Source organism: Melanerpes formicivorus, unplaced genomic scaffold, assembly GCF_026170545.1.
Source record: "Melanerpes formicivorus ecotype bairdi unplaced genomic scaffold, bMelFor1.0.p_v2 SCAF_40, whole genome shotgun sequence".
Lineage (NCBI taxonomy): Eukaryota > Metazoa > Chordata > Aves > Piciformes > Picidae > Melanerpes > Melanerpes formicivorus.
This window is the reverse complement of record NW_027142392.1, coordinates 4,311,741-4,335,130: the sequence shown is the minus strand read 5'-3', so window position 1 is coordinate 4,335,130 and position 23,390 is coordinate 4,311,741. Positions and strand designations below refer to the sequence as shown.

Below are 23,390 nucleotides of genomic sequence, written 5' to 3'. Positions count from 1 at the left end.
GAAGGACAGCAGAGGCAGGGCAGAAACCACCACTGCTGCTTTTGCATCTCCTCAAAGTCCCTGGGATCACGGAGTTCATTTCCTGCATCCTGATGCCTGTTATTCTGATGGACTAGAAATTGATTCCTCTTGTTCCCAGAGAACACAGACATGTAAAATAAGGAAAGAAGGCCCTTTGCAAGTGTCCCTCTGGTTGGGCCACCAGGGAGAAAGGTGCTTTTTATATGCCTTCAGGCCATGTTTTCTGTCTGCTCAAGTAGGAGCTTCACAGTCCAGTTCACTGCAGAAAAGTCCAAAGAGCATACCAACACAGAACTGCACCGGCACAATATCTTTAGCATTTCTGGGAAGTATCCATTCAAGGTGCAAAGTCTCAATAGTCCTGGGCAACTGGTTGTACATGTCCCTGCTTGAGCAGAGGGGTTGGACCAGGTGACCTCAAGAGGCCCTTTCCAACCTCAACCCTTCTGTGAAGTGAAGCAAGTTCAGATTTGGTTCCCATGCAAAACCAGATTAGGAATTTATCAACTAATACATCTTTCCCATCCCCACAGACACTTGAAAAACAGATGTTGTGAAAGCAGGACTCATCTGGCTGGAATGGGAAGGTCCAGACTACTGGAAGGAGCATTTGTATTTTCAGCCAGGAGCCATGAAGTTATGCAGCTATTTGGAAATTTGCATTTAATTTACAGATTAAACAAATTAAAACCCCCTCAACTATCTGACAAACAAGTTTTGATGGCAGTTTTGCTGTTTGAGAAAGATCACATTGACTCTTCATACTGAGGCCTTGTCTCAGAAGACTCTCTAGAGGGAGAGATGGCTTCCTACCTAGCCCTGTTTGCACAGCACTTCATGGCCATTGAGCAGTCAGTGTGACCAGTAATAATGAGCACAATCCTGGATTGTGTACACTGAGTTTGGATGCATTCCTGCTTATGCCCCTTAATTCAGTTATTTTTGACAGCTCCACGTCCTTCCCCAGCACTCCGGGCTTGCACTGGCAGTACAGAGGGCTGGAGTTGCCCAAATGACCTGCTACAGAAGGTTTCACAAAGCAGCCACATCACTTTTATCTTCCAGGATTTCTGCTTACCCTGGTGATCTGAATGTTGTTCAGTTGCTGCTGCCAGTGGAGAATGCTCTCCATGCGGTGCACCCACATGTTGATGTTTCCAACCAGGACAGACTTGCCCACCCGTTGAACTAAGGTGCAGAGGGATGTATAGAGCGTCTGCAGCAGCTCCCGTATTAACCTGATGTTCTGCTGGTCTTCAAGGACTTTGGAAGAACACAAGAAGTTAAACACTAAAACTACCCAGTCCTTTCCTGAATCTACATGTTTAGGCAAATCAACTTATCTGCTCTAACCCCACAAGCCAAGCAAGGCAGCCTGTACTTTTCTTTGGAGGAAAGCACTTAAACATTAGCCAGGCACAGCAGGTTACATAGCAGATGGAAAGAGATCCTCCCAGGATAAGCAGATGAGATATCTACCCTCTCTGCAGTAACTTCACATTTCCAGCCACTGGCAACCAGCCAGTTTTCCCCTGTGATGTGCAAGAGATGTACCTCTTCCCCACCTACCCCAGCTGATGTGTGGAGACAGCTCAGGATTGACTTTTCCATTATGCATACACACACTAACAGGGTGCTCTTAATTCCCAGGTGTCAGCCAGAGCTAAAGCACCAGGGAGGGAAGTGCCACATGTCAAACAATTCAGGCCCTCCAGCAGGTGAAGACAGCCCTTGATCTTTCCTTTCCTCCAGAGCAGTAGGAGCACTTGATACAACAAACTGGCAACAGGGCAGCAGCAGGCTGCAGATGTGCCAGGCTGGGGGCAGAAGCAGCCAACTTCTGCAGTCAGAAATAGGACTCAGTAGGATGCAGAATAGGTGGCAGCAAGGACAGTTGGAGATACCTACCAGAATCCAGACATTTCTTCCCACTCCACCCCCTCCTTCACTATGGGAAAGTGGAACTGCGCTATAGAAATAAGCAGCAGCTCCCCTCTTCGCTTGTATTGCATTGCCTGACTGTTCTTGAGGATGTGGCTTACACAGTACAGCAGATTGAATCAGACTCCTCCTCACTGTTTCCGTTTCTTACCTTTCTGCACCACTTTCTCCAAAATATTCATGTAGTTTTTCTGGGCAATGCCACTCAGTGACGTCAGCTGCGACTTTGCTATCAGCTCCAACAGCTGTGGATAAAAATAGAAGTTGCAAGCCTTAGAGCACAGAGATACCTTTCTAATCTTGACTCCTGGTCACATGACAGCAAAACAGTCCAGAGACTTGTTTGCTGCTTGAAAATAAAGGCAGACAGAACAGAGCAAACTAATGCAAACAGGGAAGAGAGCAGAGAAGAAGTAACTAAACCCATATCGAAAGAGGTGCGGGGGGAAAAGGGCATCCTAATGCTTTGGGAAGGGGAGGGGGGCAAAATTATTTCATGGTTCAGAGAGGCAGAAAAACCACAGAGCAGCGCTCAGACTGACAGCCTCTATTCACAGGAAGGGAACAATGGACAGCCAACATTACTGTCCTTCACTGGGGTATAAACAAGCAGTGTCAGAAGGGAACACGAGCACAAGCCTGTTTGGATGGGGACATTATTGATGGAGCGTTAATGAGAATCAGACTCCACAATTTACGTCAAACTCTTGGGCTGCATGGGTTTTGTCAGAGTGCTGTCGCCACAACAGAAAGGTTAAGCACTGTATTAAAAACAAGCTCTCCCCAAATCCTGTTCCCCTCAGGGTTTCCTCCCCTGCTCAGCTCTGAGAGCTGCAACACCAAACCACCTTCCCCTGTTTGTTCTGTTTACTTGTTCTCCTCCTCTGATGGAAATCTCGCTTTTGCTTTCGATTAGGATTTGCTTCCCATCGCTAATCTCCTGAAGCATGTACAAGCTGAATGCTGAAATTGGGCTGCAGTTGCTATAGAAGCATTTCCCACAGGGAAGATGCTCTCTTCTTCCCATCACAAGAACAACTGTATAAGTTTCCTGTGGATCATGCTCTGCAGAACATGTGGCCTGTGATCTTCCAGACCTCCCTCCCTTCCCCCAGCATTATATAAATACAGACTGTCCACGTGGCAGTCCATTTGTTTTGGATGTACATAGCCTTCTCTTTTAATTTAGAAAGGAAAAACCTTTTATGCTACAAATCAATCAACACATTACCGCATGACTAGCTTATTAATCCTTTATCTGCAGCTACAGTATCCCATCACTGGCACTGCAGAGCGCCAGAGAAGGTGCAGCTACTTGTGTCAAGTAACTCAGATGGCTTTTTGACAAGACTTGATAAGTTGTGGGCTGAACTGTTTGCCCTGCTACAAGAATGACAGGAACGTATCCGAAGTCACCAGCAGCATGCCATGAAGCAGGGAGCTCAGGGAGAGCTGTTACTGCAGTCACTCTCCCACTCAGCTTCTCTGGGGTGCTGCCATGTGACTGCCAGCTAGGAGCAGTGAAGTCACCTGGAGTGACCAATCCCTTCTTCCGTTTAACGGTCCAGGCCAACGCCATCAATCAGATGGCTTTGAGTTTACATTCTATTAATATCTTGCACTTCGCATGACCAGAAGAAAACAAGATGAAAAGAGACCTGTGCTAACTCCTGTGAAGGGCAGGCTGCCTGCCTCCTCAGCTCATTTGGGGGAAACAAAAGATGCAGGAGAGTTGGGTTAGAGTTGGTGCACAGGCATCACCACATTGTCTTGCTGTACCAGCTTAACTGAGATCACTACAACTAAGTACTCTTAAAAACAGGGCAATCTGCAAGATGTGTGAGAAGTTTGATAAAAGGGCTTTTTTTTTGGGTTATTTATTTATTCCTCCAGTATTAACAATGAAAAAATCAGTTTCCCAAAGTGGTCTAATACTCTGCTTACACTGAACTAAATATTTAGCCTCCAGACCTTTGACTATACCAATTGACTTGCCAGGCTCCATCTGTACATTAGCCACACATGTACCCAGATCAGCTCTTACTGTGCATAAACAACTGCTGTCTCCAGACTGCAGTGCTCTGGAACTGGCACAGAGACAGCTTCCTCCAGGCTGGGTGTTAGCAGTGTGGTGCCTGTTACTGAAAACACCAAAATGCACCCAGTGATAAGTGTCATGTAATGCAATACCTTAAGAGCTAGATGCCAGGGCCATACTTTAAGGGGCACAAGGATAAAAATCTCAGTTCCTTGGAGAACACTAAATTGGTACAAAATTAGTTTCCAAAGGAACAGATCCCAGTTTGCCTCATCCGTGTTTATGAAGGGTCAATTTATGTTCAGTGAACCAGCTCAGATGTCATGTGTTACCTCCCTTCCCCTGCAGCAATAAACACAGGATGAAATTCCATATGAAAACTGTGTTGTGAATACTTCTAGGACTACTCCACTTCCCAGGGAACACTGGCTGAACACTGCCCTGAAAAGGCATTTTTCAGTCTTCTGTGCTCATACAACACACAAAACCTAGGTATGCAGTACAGTTCATTCACCCATGTCCCACGTGCTCCAGTGCACTGACGGTCTTTTAGTGCTGCCACAGACCCAGCAGAGTAAGGTCTCAGTCAATGGACAGCCAAACTGGGGTCTACAGCATTACTAAAATAAAAATCAGTGTTGTCACTTGCATAATGCAGACTGAAAGCAGATTGGTGGATTCAGATTAACACTGAGTCGGGTGAAAAGGCTGGAGAGCTGCAAGCGTGTGTTATGATGCAATTGCATTAAGTCCTGCCCACGCTCAAGTGAGAGGGACAGATGGCAGGGAAGAGTGCACAGGGAAAGGTTAAGAGCAGTTTTAAGGTCCACCTTTCAAAAACAAAGCAGTTGCATTACAGCCAGTTTTGACCAGGGCAGGAAATTCTGCAACGCTTCCAGAAGACAGAGCATTAGCTTCCCATTCACTCCAACTCCTCACAAGTTGAAAAATGTGACCTGGTAGCTTCCCTAGAAAATTCCTTCCTGCCACTGCACCCCCATTCTGTTTGCTCTCAGAGGTCTGTCAGAACCAGAGAAAAGGCAAGTGATGCAACAGGTCGCTCCAGAGCCTCTGCAAAGCTGTCAGAAGGCATCATCTTCCATAGCAAGGCAATAACCTGCTCACTTCCTCACAAGTGTGGTGGGGCTCCTGCTCAAACCCCACTAGGTCTGAAGGGGCTGGTGCCAGGGCAGAGCAGGTCCTCCTCTCATAAGCACAAGGGAAAAAATAAGCCCAAAAGTGCCATGTGGCAGGGAACAAGGGCTTCTGTTTCAGGGCCATGAAAGCAGTGATGGATGCAGAGCAGCATGTGTGTGGTGTTGCTTAGACCTGTTACAGATGGATGGCACTTCTGACACCATCTCAGTTCAACACATGCAGGCAACCCGTACCCAAATAACAGTGAGAGGCTTGCAGCACAGAGGCAAAATACTTCTCAGCAGGCCTGCTGCACCTAACAGGAGCTTGTAACCTTGCCTCAGAAAGGGAAGTGCTTTGTGGTGATTAAAATCACAAAGTTGCAAACCACTGAAGCATGCATCCCCCAAACCAGCTATAAGGGAGCTGAACTACACCCTGGGCGGGATCCATAAGCTCTGCTTTGTTTGGGATGCAGCTCCTCACATCTGGACTACTTAGACAAACTTATTCCAATGAAAAATCCCTCCATGCCCTCCTTGCTCTCACAGGCTTTCACTTTGTGGCAGAAACATCACATTGGCTTTTAAGGTGGTAGAGCAAGAGCAAGGAAAGTTATGATGATTTACAGCACAGGTGCTGACAGATCTCCATGAGACAGCATCAAACTGATGTTCTTTCACCACAGCATAAATCCAGGACTCCCAGAGCCAAGTGTTACAAAAACTTAAATTTAAGAGACAACTTGAGCAGGCTGCACACTATCTACATTATGTTATTCCAGAAGAGCTGTGGCCATGCAGCTTAACCTGACCTAAAACCTTTATGAGGAGAAACAATGCCTTCCCTTGAAACATTACTACACAACCGTCATACAAATCTTTCTGAAAGAAGCAGGCTGCAAAGCCTCACTGTCATTTGGCCAAAGAACCACCAATAACTTCTGGGCTGCAGGCACTTTTGGCTCTGCTCATACTTACACTTCCAGAACACCCCCAGTTTTGTAAATCAGTAAGACCAGAGAAACCAGGGCTGCTCCAAGAGCCTCTTTTCCTCCAGACTAAACAAGCCCAGTTCCCTCAGTCACTTCTCACAGAACTTGTGCTTTAGACTCTTCACCAGCTCCATTGCTCTTTGTACACAAAATTTATTAGGAAGAAGTTTCTTCCCTGAAAGCAAGCCTTGGAACAGGCTGCCCAGGAAAGCAATTCAGTCATCATCCCTGGAGGTATTTTAAAGATGTGTAGAGGTGACACTTCGTGACATGGCTAAGTGACAGACTTGGCAGTGCGAGGCCAAGGGTTGAATTCATGATGACAAAGTTCTTTTCCAATCCAAACGATTCTATGATTTTAGCAACAGTTTGGATCCTCTGGGTCAATCACACTTCCTCACCAGCTCCAAAAGGAGAACATTGTCATGTAACATTTAGGCAGATGCTTTAGTTTAAAAGCTCAGCAGGGACCATGGCATGGCGCAATACCCGTACTAAGCACTCTATCAGCAGTCTGTCAGAACAAGATTGATGTTGGAGGAAAATTCCTTCCACCTCAGTTACATGAACTCACTGGCAACAACCAACTGATGGTATCTGCCCATGAAAAATACCTGCCAAGCTTCTTGTAGCTCGTCTCCACCTCACTTGGAGGAGGTGCCCATTTTATCACTGCACCATTAGGAATATGAAGAACTTAGTTTGGGTATATCTTAAGCAGCAGACATTTCTGTGCAAGCACAAAAGATCAGCACTGAAAATATTGTAATACTTGTATTCAGAGAAATGGAGGAAAGAATGCTTTGAGAAAGACATGATGTTCAGCCTGAAAGCCCATTTTTGCTATCAGCAGTGATACAGCTTATTCCTCTATAGGGCAAATTCAGGTACAGCCAGCAGAACCCCAAGCCTGCAGTGGTTTCTTTCTTCCCCTACAGACATCGCCAAATTCTCACCTAGGCCTCAACCCTAAACTTCTCTCCTTGGAAAGCATTTGCCTGATGAACTAAGTAGTGTGACATTAATCAGATACCCCAAGCAATGGGTGGAACTGAAGAGAACAAGGAGGGGGAGGGAAGGGAAAAATGTTTTGCCTGCCAACATTCAGGCATTTTCCATGTGATAGATTGCTCATCTGCGTGCCCTAGGAGGCTTGCAATTTGCAAAGGACCATAAACAAGATCCACATCTAGGCAGAGCTTTTCACAAGTAAATCTGTCACTTCAGGCATTTTATGAGCTACTATGCATCCGAGACTTTGTTGATACAAGCCTCTCACTTTAAGAAGTCAGATTTATATTCCATCCATGGTACCAGCTTTAATATTTTCTTCAACCTGACAAACCATAAGTCAGCCTCAATAAGAAAGCTTCATACTTCTCAGTAGTGCTGTATCCTTAAAACTATTGGGGGGAAAAACTGCTCTGAAAAGTTCAAAAGGGGTAACTTGCAGAAAGAAGCACACATCTTGGCTTCCATACACAACAATGCTATTTGGTGTTCACAGAAGATTTGGGATGCTTTTGTGAAGTCCTTATGGGAAAAGGGGGAAGGAGGTCAGCCTGAGCCTCCCCACCAGACCACATCAACTTAACAGAAATTTGAGTTTGCTCTTCAGAAAAAAAATCATAATGGAACTTCTGCCCAATCATTAGTCCCATGTGAGAAAGCCACCACCACACTGGGCTGAACAGCAGAAGCCACAGTACAGCACAACCTGTGCTGAGAGTTTGAAATCCAAATTCTTTCTTGTCATAGGACAGAAAGTCTGCCAAAGGGATCTCTGGAGCACCAAATACAAGTTCTTTTCTTTTCCTCCTTTATAGATGACTAAAGGGTTTACAGCCTTGACATGAACTGTTCCTTCCACAACAATTCCCATAAAGATGACACATTTGTGTCTACAAATTCTACATCAGAAGACACCAAGTACTTCAGTGGTGGTGATCAGCTTCTCTGTACAAGCAGAAAAACACACTGACTTCCCAGCATTCACAATCCCTGCCACCAGCCCTGAGGTGGGACATCCAAGTGACTGCCATTGCCCTTCCTGCATGGGAGGCTAGTAATAACTGCCAATGCCTGTGATCTTCCCCAGGTGACAGAGGTTTTCACAACCAAGGTGCACTTGCTCAGATTATTTCTTTCTTAGACACTTTTCATGACATTTGACTCAAAGGGAAAGCAACACCAATGCTGCCTGCTCCAGAAATTAAAACCTGAACAGCTGGTGCCTCACTAGTGATCAACTGCTGATGAGATGTGAAAAGGAGCTGTTTATAAACAGCCTCAAGTTAATAACAGATTTTAAGCTTATTGAATTCCAAACCTTGATAAGCATTCTGAAATCTGAGATCAAGCATCTGCAGCCCTCAGCATGGTAACTCCCCCAACCACTACCAGCCCTTTTGGCTACCCAGAACCAAAAGAGAAACCCTGATATATTATGTAAAGCCAGGACATGGGGAACCTGGGGCTGATGATTCCCTCCTGCCAACTAATGGCATCAGGACTCAAATGCTTCACCCACTGAAACTGCTGCCAGTCACAAGATTAAGAGCAACCATAATCCTTACAAATGAAGTTAAGATCAGTGCCTCAAAGAGGTTCAGCCCATCCTTTTGTTCCCAAAACAATTTGTTCCCTAGACTCACTTCAAAGGAGACAAAGACCCACAGTCCTTGTGGAACTGGAGCCTTCTGTGAAAAGAGGTCCCCACTGCTCTGTAGCCTCTGCAGACAGCCCATGCTCCTGTTGGGGCTACAGGAATCATATTTAGAAACTGAACTGAGAGCACAGGAGCTAGAAGCTAAGCCTTCTGGGTTTCAGAAATTAATGTCACAATGAGAAAGTAGGAATGCTAGGCCAAGCACAGCCCATTGCCTACATTACTGACACCTCCCCCCTCCATTTTAACAGATCAAAGAGGAAGTTTTGGGCACCCATCCACAACTTCCATCAATTACATCATGCAGCAAAGCCCAACACCCTTGCTTGCATACTTGCCCCCTCTCTCTCACTCACTCGGTGCCAGGTTCAAAGCCTCCATCACCATCACAGCAAAATAAACCCTGGCCAGTCACTCACCCTCACAACATAGTTGAATCTCCTGGAGTCCAGGATAGCACTGGAGAAGTCAAGCCGGTTGAAGGCTTCTCCCAAGGTGCAGTAACCATGGCGCTGAGAAGAGAAACAGTCTGGGTCATGTTTTGGCAGACATGAGTTCAGACAGCACCAGAAAGGCATGACCCAGGGTACCTCAATTTAGCAAGCTAATGGGTACAAACCATGGGACCAGCTCACAGTCAGAGGAGGGAGGCCTGTCTCCCACAGAGCTGCACTTGACATCAAGAGTGGGCATGGTCTAGTGTAGATTATGGTAGTTTCCCAAGAATCATCCACCCTCTGCTCATGACCTATGAATTTACTGGTGAGAATAAGCCACACATTCATGGGCTTCAACATATAGTGAAAGTTCAGAGGGGTCCCATAGGGCCACTTCTCTCCATGAGCTCAAGTCACTGTGATGAATTCCAATGATTTTCCATGTTAGGACTGTACTGGGTGAAAGCCAAGAACACTATTATGGCTTGGTCTGCAAATGGCTGTGTTTTTTAACTGAGGGAAGCAAACAAGTCATATTTTAAACACATGTACAAAGCCTTGTACAGCAAACTCTGGCTTCCTGATTGGGGCTTAAAATCATTACTGAAATTCCAGCCACAAGCCAGATCTCCCACTTATCTCCTAAGAGCTTCTGCTGATTTATATCAGCACAGATTCTTCCACCACTTGGAAAAAGACCAGTAGAAAAGGGAACAAAGAACCTACAGAGCCACTCACCTCTTTTGTGCTCCCCTTGTGAACATAGATCCACTTCTCCTGGTGGAAATCTGTTTGGACAAAGACATTTTGCTTAGCTCATTTTCCACCTTGCAGCAGGCTGGATCTCAGTACTCCTCAACACTCACTGCCCTTTTAGGGCAAACAAAGTTATTTTGTGTTTACCCCACTGCACTTGAAATCAAAACTAGCAACCGGATGAGTTGTTTTTTTCTGGACTGCTTCATTTGAGACTGTGGTTCTGAGCATTAAAAAGGGCTGTAAATGTTTAATCTGCCAGCCAGATATACCATAGCACCTCCTCTCTGGTCACAAACAATGTGTGGCTGACAGCCAGGTTTTGTTATTGATTTTATTAACTATTCATTACCTTGGCTGCAGGCTTAGGACTGAGTGTCAAATTTGAAGTTGAACAAAAATGTCATGAGACACCAGGCACGTGGGAGAGCTTTTACCAGTGAGGTCAGGCTCCAAGGAGCATGCTTGCAGCTAGCTTACTGAAAAATAAAAACCTACTTGGGACCAAAGTTTTCCTGCTTCTACTTGCCCCCTCCCTTTCCTCAGAACTGGGAGTTGTCCCATCTATTCCACAAAATAGCTTCCCTGTAACCACATGCATGACCCCTTTCTGCAAGTAGTTGCTGCTTGATCCTTGTCCCATCCCATTCTCACATGGGCTTTTGACCCTACTTCCATCACACTGCCAATTAAACAGCTAGCTTAAAGATTGTCCCCAACCTGCTAGACTCCTTTCCTTAAAGGACATATTGTGCTCCTGAGTAATTTTCCACCAGAGAATGAAGGAATATATTCCTGCCTGGTACTGTGAGTCCAAGGACAAACCCAGTCTCAGTTACAGGCATGCAGATCCTGTATCAAGACCTTCTAAAATAGTAGGTCACAGCAGAATCCAGCCAAAAACTGTCATGGTAACATTTATTTGTTCAGAGAATCAAATGTACTGAGGGGCCAGCTTCTGGCACCAGTTTCCAAAATCCTGGGGGATGCAGGATGAGCTAATAGTAGTGTGGGAATTGTAACTCATTTCCTCTGTGTATGTTTACATTTGTAGCTTTCTAACTCCAGTACCTATCTTGCAATCAGACCAACGCAGACCTTGCTGTCCCTGCAGGCTCCCCAGGGTCCTTCCATAATACACCATCTGAGACCTCAGCTGCTCACTGTGTGTACAGTGAGATTTCAAGCCTTCCATTGTTTTGAGTGAGCTGAAACCTTGTTTCATTTTTCTTTTCATGAGGTCCACACACAGAGATAGGATCAAAGCACACATTCAGGCTTGTAGCCTCCAGTAATGTAGATTAGTGCTCAACATGCATATGGAAGGAAGAATAAATTTAGCTTGTTGTGCACAAGGAAGTCTACAGGGGGAAAAAAAACCCAAGCCTGGAACTGGTTCATTTGAATGTACCATAGGAAAAAATTACCCTCCTTCTGACAAACACAAATGACAAAAATTTGAACACCACAAGCACAACTTCTCAGAGCAAAGATTACTAACAGGGGCATAAATCTTCACATTAAACTGTATCCAAGTTCCCTACTCAGGTCAAGCATGGGTGCAAAGCCCTTCAAGACACTCTGGAAGACTCTTCACACAGTGTGCAAAAGCCATAGATATGAAGCATTTTCCATTCTCCTGCAGCTCTTTTAGTTAAGGAAAAGCCTAAACAGACATCTTACATTGAATCTTGGCTTTGTTATTCAGCAGGTCTTTTTTTCTCTTCTTGGCAGCAACATCATAGTTCAGGCTGTTGAAGAGATTCTCTTTGTTATGATCGTCCTTTTTACGAAAGCTGTGAATGACACAAAGCAAGGATTCTGTTTATTTCAGCAGTCTGATGAACACTATGTTTCCTGCAAGGAGAGAAGAGACACAGGTGTTCATTGTGAGCTCCAAAGCTGCCTCCTTGCAGGTTGCTCTTGACAAGTCTGCACACCATGTTTGCAGCTAAGTAGTGATATTTTAAAGTGAGCTTTGGGTGCCTCATTCCTGTGCTTGCTAAGATACCCACAACGGACACAAGCAGGCAATCCAGGTCACAGTGCTGGGACACTGCTGGGCTGAATTATTTTCCTCCTTTTAACCTGTTTTTATCTTTAAGTAACACCATACCCTCCTACTGTAGGTGGTAGATTCCTCTAAGCCAGGCAGTCTCCTATGGGAGGACATATTTAGCCATTTCTGAGCACATGCATATGCACTCACTATTAACAGAAGAATCCCTACAAAACATTTTTTCAGGCTTACTGGAAGAGCTCAGCTGAGGTCCAGACTTGGCTGGTGGCTTTCCAAACCTCATATAGTAGTGACTACACAAATTATAACAACTAGGATCTCTTGTCCACAACTGCCCATCTCCTGCTTTTGCTGGCATAAGCTATATTATTAGTGAAGGGAGCTATAACCCTTTATTTTCTTTGAGGGCAATTGAAGACTATCTACAAAAATGCTATACATCAACATCTCCACATTCTGCAGACCTGCAAATCAGCAGATCCAGGCAGCAATGTTAAACTGAGAAGGCCCTGGGCAGCCACAACACTGCTGTGCAGATCCCTGGTGGTGGCAGGAGAAGGCAGCACTCATCAGGAGCTCTCAGGAAGAGTACCCTCTGTGTACAACATGCTGCCCAGAACTACAAGGATGCCTTGAAGGTGCTGGGGAGAACACTAGCAAAGCATCTGGGAGAAAAAAAGAGAGCCACCCCCACTGCTCCTGCATCTCACACAGGATGGGAGATGGCTGTCTGTAGGTTTAAAGTCAAAGGATTTCAGGCACATCACTGCACATCTCAGCTACTGTGGCTGGGACACCCCATGATCAGTGGCAAGCACTGAAACATGTTGCTGCTTGTAGCACTGGGCAAGCTTCCTCTGCAACAGCCACAAGGACCCTCATGCAGCCAGGCAGCTTCCTCTTCACACATCGTGTTTACGCAGTTTAGTCTCAAAAAACCCACAGGCACCATACCAACTCACGCCTCTGAGGGCTACTCAGCACAGGCTCCTGCAAAGGAATGAAATCTGCAAGACAAGGCTCCTCATTCCTACTCACTGCAGTCTGTCAAGCACAACCACACCACCAACACACTCAGAAGTGACCAAGCCAGAGCCTGTGAAGGGCCCAGGTGGATGTTCTGGTTTGGCACCTGTGCGTGCTCCCAGTGCTGCAGGAAGCCTCACTCTGCTTCAGAATATCAAGAGCTTAATTCTTCCTTCCTGCCCCACATTTCCCCTCTCACAGGCCATCACAGCTGCAGGGAAGACAGCAGTCCTGCATGCTCCACCACAACACTGCATAAGGGGAACAGCAGCAGCAACGCAGGTGGACAATATTCACAGCCCCAACAGCTTGGGGAACCAGACACTTCCACCAGATGGAGCTGGCCCAGAAGAACCGAAACCTGTGACCAGAACATCTCAACTACACGTTTCCTGCATTTGTGCTCCTTTCCACTGAGAAGACTGAAACCTGAAGTCAGAGTATGAAGCAGTTTTGAGATGTTCAAACCTTCATAACAGCAATGGATGAATTCCCATACGGGAAGCAGAGTATTTCCCTGTTCATGTATAGGAAGGTTTCCAGTACAGTTCTCTAAGGAATCTTGACAGGTTGAACAGTTGGGCATCAGGGCATGGCACTGCAAGGACTTCAGCCTGGGGCCAGGAAAAGGATGGATAAATGCATGCCAAACTCAGTATTCCTAATGACACTATCACTAGTTTGATGGTTTTTCTACTTACAAATCAGATGCTTTGGATGCTAAACTTCAGCGGTTTTTTACAGCTTGAATAAAAGAAAGCAAGAGACAGAGACCTTGTACATAAATCTCCCTCCACAATGACATCTCAGCAATGGTTCACAGTGAATCCAGTTTGCTCCAAATCCCTTGGTAATGGGCACTCCTAACCCATCCCTCACTCTGCTCTCAGCAAATCCAAATCTGACAGCACAAAGATGCAGCTCTGCAAGAAAAACCTGGTTTTGAGAAGAGCAGTCTAGCCAAAGAGCATTACACCCAGGCTGCTGCAAAGGCTTCCTATGCACACAACTCCATGATGCTTCACCATCTTGGGGGTTTGTGGATGTTTGCAGCCCGATTAGCCAAGCAGCACGTAATAAACATTACTCATGCTTTAAGGAAGATTTATGGCTTTAGACACATCATCCTTCTCCATCCTGACAGCCAGGAAGTTGTAGGAAGGGTGTTTTGGGAGGACACAGACAGGTCAGCGAGTCTCCCCGGGGTCACATCGCCCAATCGCTGGGGCAGATACTGTTTTCACCTTGCCCTCGCTTTTCCACCCCATCTCGTAGCCGCAGGGGCGGCCCAGCCGCCTACGGAGGAACTAACAGCTCCGTGCCCGGGTGTCCCAGGACCCCGCAGCGGCTGAAGGAGGTCGGTCTCGGGTTCACGACAGGCCGCAGAGAAAGCCGCCGAGTCCTTCCCCCAGCGAGCCCGGCCGCCTCAGCGACGCCAAAGCTCGGAGCTACGAGCACAGCGAGGCCCTCACCACCGACAGCGGAGCAGAACGGCCCCTGCGACTACGGCTCAGGTCGTCCCCGACCCAGGGGCGAGAGAGACACCGCCATCCATCTTAGCGCCGCTCACCCTCCCTCCCGATACCGCGGCCGCACCGCGGCGCCCCCTAGCGGCACGGCCGGCGCAGGGGGCCGGCAGAGAGGGCGCCCGGGACCCAGCAGCAGTCACTGCCAGTACCTGCTGATATCGCCCACGTAGCCGCCGCTCTTCTCATCGAGGAACCGCGTCCAGCCGTCAGCCGTCTTTACCCAGCTCTGACCAGGGGAGCGCCAGTCCTGCCCCAAGAACGGCATGGCGGCAGGACGGATCGGAACCAAAACCCGGCTCGGGACCGAGACGAGTAGCAACGGTGAGACCACAGCCCGTAGCGGAGCAGAGTAAGGCGATGAGATCCACAGAGACGAGGCTGCGGGCACCGCGCCGCTCCGTGGTATTTATGAGGCGGCGGGGGGCGGTGTGTTGCCGGAAGCGCGGGGCTAGCCCCGCCCCCGCCCGCCGCACGTGGCGGTGTTTATCGGCACCGCCCCGCCCTCCGCCAGCAGCCCGCAGAGGGGCCGGGCCGAGGGGATGGGGCCGGGCCGAGGGGATGGGGCCGGGCCGAGGGGATGGGGCCGGGCCAAGAGGGTGGGGCCGGGCCAAGAGGGTGGGGCCGGGCCAAGAGGATGGGGATGGGTCGAGGGGCCGGACAGAGGGAAAGGGGAGGAGTGGGGGCGGAGTCGGAGCCCGGCCAGCGTGGGGGGAGGAGGGCGGGCAGACGGGCTGGGTCAAGGGAGCTGTGCGATTTTCTTGTATAGGCGTATAAACGGCATCTGTACATAATATGCAGTGAATCTATGCACCGGGCATAAAAATGCCTTAATATATTTGCGCTGTATATATTTATCTATTGCATTAGAGTACAAATATATATAAACCAAACGTTTTCTGCATATTTCACTTCCATATATAACTCCTATATCTGATTTATTGATACATACTCACTCAAGCCTTCGTGCGGGAATGTTTGCTAATGCTTCTGAATGTGTTTTAGTTATTGATATATCACAAAAAATGTCTACTGTTTATTGAGGCACCCAGAATCTAAGCCAGAATCTAAGCATGGAGATAAATATAGAACATCATAAGAACATAGAGAACATATTCCAACCTGGTTTATTCTCTTCTCTTCTCTTCTCTTCTCTTCTCTTCTCTTCTCTTCTCTTCTCTTCTCTTCTCTTCTCTTCTCTTCTCTTCTCTTCTCTTCTCTTCTCTTCTCTTCTCTTCTCTTCTCTTCTCTTCTCTTCTCTTCTCTTCTCTTCTCTTCTCTTCTCTTCTCTTCTCTTCTCTTCTCTTCTCCTTATAGTTATATATGGTTCTATACAGAGAAGGTTTTGTATACTGAAGATTAAACACTTGGTTATTTTGCATTCTCAAGACCAGGCTAGAGGAGGTGTATTCACAGCCAGGAATGCACTGTAGCTCATGTTGTAAACATATTGTATTCAGATTAGGACATACCTGCCCTGTGCTATGGTTCATGTTTCTCAGTACACTGATTTTCATAGTGCCAACTTGCTGTTACTTGGGGACACCTTGTGTGGGGAAGCTGATGGTGTTTCCTGCGAGCTCCTGGGGAAGACACCGCTGTAGGTGGCCAGGAGCAGCTCCAGCCCCACGGGAAGCGGCAGGTGGCCTTCGGGCCGTTTGGACAGGGATGCTGTTCTGGGCCAAGGGCTGAAGAGACGAGGAGAGCAGGTGGCTGCAGGGCTGGGAAGATAAGATGCCCTAATCCAGTTCACGTTGCCAGCCATTTCCTGGCTGCGTTACCTGCCACTGTGGTGCATTCTGCAACATCTTGTGCTTGCAAGCGATGGTTTTATGTATTCACTATCAAATAAACTCCTATAAAAACAAGCACTTGAGGCCCAGGGAAGGCTGCGTGTGCACATGCAGCGCCGCTGAGGCTGAAGGCAGCAGGAACTCTGCAGGCAGCAGGGCTGTGAGACAGTTAAATGTTGATGCTGAAAGCTGCACACTGGGAGCATCGGCCACTCCTGGTCATCCTATTTCTCTTTCCTGCCACAGCTCGCCTGGGTGGGCTTTATACTTAGGGGTTGGTGGAAGGAAGAGTGAAAACCCACTGACTAAAAGCTTCCATGTCTGAGAGGTACCTGCAATGCACAGGGACAGAAAGCACTGGAGAGTGGCAGTGAGCTGCAACACATAAACAAAATAAAATCCAGATACACCAGAGTCCAAATCTCCTCCTTCTGCCCATCCAATCCACTCCTTTGGAGCAATGATCTCACCTTCCCTTGCAGTCAGTGCAGGCTATTTTTGAGTGGCAGGGGATATTGCTTAAGCTGCAAAATGTCTTCAGTGAGTTTTTTTATGCAGTGAAGTGCCCCATACCTCTAACAGGCAAGCACCTTTCAACAACATTGCTGTGGGTGATGCTCTCCATACACCAGGGACCTTGGAAAGGACCAGGTCCTGCAGCACTGGAGCTGTTTGAGGTGAGGCAACCTCCTAACGGTGTCACTGAGCTCAGTGTGGTCCAGAAGGGCTGTGGCTGCTTGTTACCTACATCTTGCTTCACAGAGTGGGTTAAGCCAGGCAGATCCATGTCACTGAAAAAATTTTCATCCTTTTAATGAGGACTGCTCAGCAACTCTGAAATGCAGGTCTACAGAAGGGGATGGAGAGAAATGAGTGCTAAAGGAGGCAGACACTGGGACCACTGGTGGTCTGCAGCAGGTGGTTGGCTGCTGACTGAAAGCACCGTGTCAGACCGTGAGCTGCTGAGAGTCATTAGTTCAGCTGAACGGGGGGCGTGCTAAAACCTTTGGAGATGGTAACCATTGGCACTGTAGGACAACCTGAACTCAAGCTAAAAAAAAACTTCTGATTGAAAAAGCCTGAGAGTGACATTCACTGTGTGGACACGCAGCTGCAGAGCCAGGGCTGGCTGGGCTGGACCCACTGCAGGCACTGACGTTTTGGAAACGGTGGCACAGGCGGAAATTGGAGCTGCTATTCTGGAGCATGAACTCTTTCTTTGAAGACCAAAATAGACCCAGTTATGGCTGAGCTGCTCTGCTTGCACTGGTGGAGGGCAGTAGCAATGGTGTGCATGGAGCTGGGTGCAGAGGGGCAGCTTTTTTGGGTGCTTCTCTGACAAGCATGTTTCCACACCAGAGTGTTGCGGGACAGCAGCCTCCTTTGTTTACTTAAGCCTTTATGTAGCAAGTACAAAGGTGCTCAAACTCTGCCTTTAGTTCTTTGCAGGCTATTGGCATGCAGGGGTTAATGAAGCAGGGACAAATCCATGCACATGCCTGGGAAGGTGCAGAGATTTACAAAGGAGCCAGTCAGAGGCATTGTTTTTATCCAAAGCTGGTACATCTGTGACTGATTGTGGTCCTGTGCTTAGAGATCTGGGAATTGGCAGCAAAGAGATTAAAAGTGGTGTGTTTAGCTTTCAAAGGAGAATGTTCCTTTCCCTGCACCAGAGAGGTGGCTCTGGTAAGGGCCTCAGTTTAGCATATCCATCATGACTGGCATTACTGGTTCTATAGGAACCAATGCCATACAGCTGGCCTCTTGTGCATGTGAGCATGCAGGTTGCACAGACATCAAAGCAGCCTTTTATGCCTCCTCCCGGTGCTCCTGCACACAACCCCAACTCCCCAGCCTTGAACCTCTCCAAGGCTGGGCTCCTCATGTTGAGGAATATGTTTTATCTCACATCAGACAAGAACCAGGCAGGGTGGCTGTGCCATTGCCTACAGATGGTTGGAGCAAGAGGAATTTGCTGCAGTGCCATTTCAAAGGGAAAAACTGATTGGGGTACAAGGGTGACATTGCCAAGGGGCCACAGGATGCAGCTGGGAATGAACACAGACCTGGGGCAGTGGTACAGCTGCTTTGTATGGGGAGTAGTGAGTACTTAATTCCATCAGCGTCTCAACTTCAACCTGTGTAGACTCATAGCCAGTATGAAAAACATAGAGCAAAGCTAACACTGGGAATCAGCTCTGGCAGTGAAAATGGGCACTGCACTGGCCAGAGCATAACAAAACCTGGCAGAGCTGGTTTACAGAAAGGCAATGGCCGTCTGACTTGGTTGTGACTCACTTGGTTTTCCGCACGTAAGTGGACTCTGGGAAAAGTATCGATGTGGTCACTGCATCATCATTTCTGCATTAAAGGATGTATTTCCTGCATGGGGTAAAGCCTAGAACACCCTTTCAAAGCAAACTTTGGGCAATGAACCTTCATTTGGCACATTTTACAGGACCCTGTCCATGCCATAGACTCAGGCCATTCACATAATATCACAGAATTAACCAGGCTGGAGAAGACCTTCAAGATCATCAAGTCCAACCTATCACCCAACACCATCTAATCAACTAAACCAAGGCACTAAGTGCCTCATCCAGTCTTATTTTAAACACTTCCAGGGATGGTGACCCCACCACCTCCCTGGGCAGCCCATTCCAATGACCAATCACTCTTTCTGTGAAGAATTTCTTCCTAACATCCAGCCTAAACTGCAAAATTATTTTAGAATCATAGAATCATTGGGGTTGGAGGGGACCTCAAGGATCAGCCAGTTCCAACCACCCTGCCATGGGCAGGGACACCTCACACTAGATCAGGTTGCCCAGAGCCACATCCAGCCTGGCCTTAAAAACTCCCAGGGATAGGGCTTCTACCACCTCCCTGGGCAACCTGTTCCAGTGTCTCAGCCCCCTCATGGTGAAGAATTTCTTCCTAACATCCAATCTGAATCTACCCATTTCTATTTTTTTCCATTCCCCTAGTCCTATCATTACCTGACAACCTAAAAGTCCCTCACCTGCCCCATTTCCTCCCTTTTTCCCCTCAAACCCAGAGCACCTGGGCTCTATTGGGGTCTCCTCCCACCCCAGGTGTGGCCACTTGACCCTCCCCACCCACTCCCCTATTTAATCCCATGCAGGAAAGGCAGAAGCCCCAAGCTGAGCCCATCTGGGCTGGAGGATCCTCCTCTCATTGCTGGTGAGTGCCCCTGGTGCACACTGGGTGGTGGTGACAACAAAGGCCGGGGGGCCTGGTGGCCCCCCGGTTGTTAGGAACAATATTCATTGCTACTCCAATATCATCCACGGGTGCTGGCTGGGTCTCCTTCCTGGGGCTGAGTTCCTTCTCCAGACCTGCTCCCACTATCTGATGTGACTAGCTTTAGCTTGTGTGTGGCTGTGTAGGCTTGTGCTCTTAAACCTTAGGAAGCAAATGTGTCTGCCTTACCCAAAAAATGATCCAGCTCATGGGTATTCCCTTAGGGACACAGGTCTGGTAACTTCTATCCCTGCACCATCTGTGGCTGGGCATGCTGGCAACTGAGTTGGCATGCTTTTATTCATGCTGCTGCAGGAGGGTTTGCCATCTGATAAAGCCCCATAGTGTTAGCAAAGGGCATCTAACTTCAGGAACAGTGCATCCTGCTGTGGCCCAAGCTTTACTTTCCTACATCTCTGTTCCCTAAAAGCACTAAGTGAGAGTGAATGCCAGAAGTAAGCTTGGCTCACTGGTTTGTGCATGTTACAGGGATGCTCTGTTTCTCCTGTCTAGATACTCACAGGTATCCTGTGGAGCCTAATATTGCCAAAAATTCAGTAACTCTTCCCTAGATCACGCTTCACTTTGGTCCCAGGCCTATAAGGAGATCCTCCTGCCCCTGTCTGCTGCATGATTACTTGATGGACCCTCCTGCCCCAGCCTCCTGGTGATTATTTGATGGACATAGGTCCTTCAAGACACCCCACAGTGATTCACTTTAGGATCATCTTGGGAGAAGTTTGATCCCATAGATGCCTCTCACCATAGGCTCTTACCTCTGTATTACCTATGCCTGGTTGCAGGTGAACAGACCACAGTTCTAACAGCAGCACACAGTAATGTATGCTGTTCTTCTCATCTTCAAAGCATTAGCTGGTAGGAACTAATCCTCATACCAGGCAGGCAAGCCTCATGACCCTTGCTCTAAAGAGAGACAGAGTAAATGATGTGATGAAGGGTGAATCAGGTCACAGCTGCGATGAAATCACAGCAGTTCCTGCCTGCCCATCCCGTGACCATTAGACCTTATGTAGTCATCAAGGAGGTAGCTGGCATCCAAGGAGGTGCAGGAGCCAGCCTCTCCTTTGACTGCAAATCATGCAGTCTGTTGGGAGGTGCTGGGCCATGACTCACCTTTGGAAGCAAGTTCTGGTGTTGGATGTGGCTGGAGAGTTGTGAGGTGCATCCAATGCTGACCTGTTCCTGGGGTCCAGCAGTAGGAGACCACTCAGTTAAGGATGCTGAAAGGCCAAGAGAAGCAGCTCTGGGCAGGACTAGGGTGACAAACTTTCTTTTTGCCTTTGAAAGTCTAAGCCTAAGATTTTTAACCCTCTGGATGGAGTTCTGGCTGCTGGTGTGGCAGTGAGAGGGCTATTCATGAGAATTGCTAGTAAGGTCTCAAGCCTAGGAGACTAGCCCCAAGGGTGGGTTTGGTCTTATCAGCTGCTACTTGCCCTTGGTCAAGTTACTTGATCTCCTTAGAGAGAAGCTTGCTCCACAATGAAACAGGAGAGGGGCAGAGTGGCAGTTCCTTGGGAACCAGAGGGAGAGGAACAACAATTTCCTGGGTAAATATCTGCAAACAGGTTTGGTGTGAAAATAGCAAGTATCTAGGAAAATTAGAATGATGCCCTGGCTTTACCTCAGTTAACAGAAATGTACCCCTAAACACGGGGAGATGTGGTTAGTACAGATGACAGAAAGGAGAAAGCCACAGTAGTACTGGCAGTTCCCTGTGCACAAAAGACAAACAGCAGGGTGTTGTCTGTGAGCCAACTTCCACGTATGCTGCACGCCATGGGCCAGCCCATCCTCCCTCCTCACCACACCATAGGTAGCTCTAAAGGAGGAAAGAGACTGGCAGCAAATTAATGCCAGCAAGCTGACTGAAAGAAGGAGCAGCCTGAGGGACTTGACTTGTCAAATTGGAAGTGTCCATAAATTGTTTCTTGCATGTAGTAAATTGTGCACAGTGTGGCTGACAGCAGGCATGGGGATTTGATTTTATAGGAAATAGGTATTTTCCATGTCAAAGGGTGTCTCCACTTCCTGTCTGCTGGCCACAATTTTGCAGCTAGGAGCTGTTAAAACTTGACATTCAGCTCCACAGAGGAGAAGAGCAGGAGCTGAGAGCTACAGTAGGCAAGAGGCCAGCGGTGCCTGAACTGGCTGAAGCGACAGTCCTGCAGGATGCAGATTTCGCTGTGGGACAGCAATGAACCAAGCCAAGAGCTGGATTAGCTTCAGGGCCCCCCCAAGGTCCATGGCAATGTGTGCTGCACTGCCAGTGCTTGGGAAAACAGAAGGCACCAAAAAGGGGCCTGAGCTCTGAGGGTATTGCACCTGGCCTGTCTTTGTTGTGCAGGCCATGGCTGACCTCCTAGAATAAACAGTGAGCTGCAGGGATGTCATGTAGAGGCTATGCCTTTCATCTCTTGTCCTCCTTGTGGCACATCATAGCTGTGGCTCTTATAATGGCTCTGAAGTTTGTGATTGGTGCTGCAGTGTTTTGTGGCTGTTGTGGCTACCTATGCAAGAAGCATTGCTGTCTGGGTGCCTGCAGGCTGAGGGCATCCAGTCTGGTCACCCAAATTCTCCCTTTTTTTGCCCATTGCTCTTATTCTTTGGATACTTGTTACAGGTAAGGTGATTAATGCCAAGTACTCCCTTCTGCAGTCTCCATACCTCTTAATTTTGGTGTTTTCTAAAGGGATTTTAAGCCTTCAGAACTGAAAAGATGATGCAGTCCAAGGGCAGAGCCTTCTTCAGAGGACAGATGTTGTTGGAAAGGAAGGTAAGAACACAGATGGGGGGAATGGAGTGTGACATTTCTGTCCTTCTGTCCTCTCCCTTTAGCAGGCTGTAGAAAATAGCTGTCTCCATTGCACACATCCCTGGGCTGGGCAGTTTCTAAAGGTGAGAGGTGGCCCCAGAAGAGGTCTAGGAAGTTGCTGGGGAGCCACAGCCTTGCCCATTGGGCATAATGTTCACTTCAGGCCTCTGTTAAACACTATGTGGCAGGGGGGGAACTGAAGGTAACCCCTTGGGGACCACACAGCACATCTATCCTTTCTCACAGGTTCTGACAGAAGTTTTTCTTACTGGCCATTGAGAAAACGGTCATGCCATAGAAATCACTGCAGGGGAAACAGCCTGGGAAGATGTTCCTGGCTGGATTTGAAGGTGCCCCTTAGCTGATCCTCTTGTCTCTTACATGTTTCTAATCCAGAATATTGTTTTACAGAGCAGCTCACTCTTCTGCATGTGATAAAGGCCTCCTGCACCAGCAGCTGTATTCCACAAAAGCCAGAGCTTCAATTAATTGATCTCAATGAACAATACACAGGAGTTCCTCAGGATGCTCATCTCCATGTCTGTGGCTATCTCCAGCCTGAGTTGCTCTACATTTCACTTGCCTCACATATTAGAGAGCTCTGATCCTCCTCCCTGTTGGTAGGATACACAACTTTTCCTAAACACAGCCTGTCCAGCTGCATTCCTGAAGCACACATTCCTTGCTGGGGTAGCTTACCCTGAGTGTGGCCAGGAATAGCCTTGTGGCTTCTTGTGGGACCTCTCCCAAATACATCTTTAATTCAACAGGGCCACTTGGTCAGTATTCTTGAAGTCAGATCAGGAGAGAACTGTTGTCATTTTTTTCCATCTATTTTTATTCCTCACATCTATGACTTTTATAAACACCACCACTGTTTCAGCTTTGCTTTCTGCTTCTTCAGCACCTGACAGAAGCTATGCATGTACTATTGCC

General features: G+C 47.7%; 1 protein-coding gene and 2 long non-coding RNA genes across 4 annotated transcripts in view; 1 reads left to right on the top strand and 2 right to left on the bottom strand.

The window, feature by feature from the left end:
• FBXO32 (F-box protein 32) overlaps window positions 1-15,015 on the bottom strand; it is a 24,851-nt gene extending 9,836 nt beyond the window's left edge. The window contains exons 1-6 of the mRNA XM_068158589.1: window positions 14,717-15,015; window positions 11,676-11,788; window positions 9,975-10,024; window positions 9,219-9,311; window positions 2,114-2,207; window positions 1,100-1,284 (exon numbers count right to left, since the gene is read on the bottom strand). Coding sequence (XP_068014690.1) covers window positions 1,100-1,284; window positions 2,114-2,207; window positions 9,219-9,311; window positions 9,975-10,024; window positions 11,676-11,788; window positions 14,717-14,832 — 651 coding nt within the window. The 5' untranslated portion in view covers window positions 14,833-15,015. The remainder of the gene's footprint in view (window positions 1-1,099; window positions 1,285-2,113; window positions 2,208-9,218; window positions 9,312-9,974; window positions 10,025-11,675; window positions 11,789-14,716) is intronic.
• Window positions 1-23,390, bottom strand: part of LOC137451244 (uncharacterized) — a 252,222-nt gene that overhangs the window by 9,836 nt on the left and 218,996 nt on the right. The gene's annotated exons all lie outside the window — the stretch shown is intronic.
• Window positions 13,304-23,390, top strand: LOC137451245 (uncharacterized). The gene is made up of 3 exons (XR_010989751.1): window positions 13,304-14,888; window positions 22,332-22,415; window positions 22,866-23,390. It is a non-coding gene; the product is annotated as an uncharacterized lncRNA (long non-coding RNA).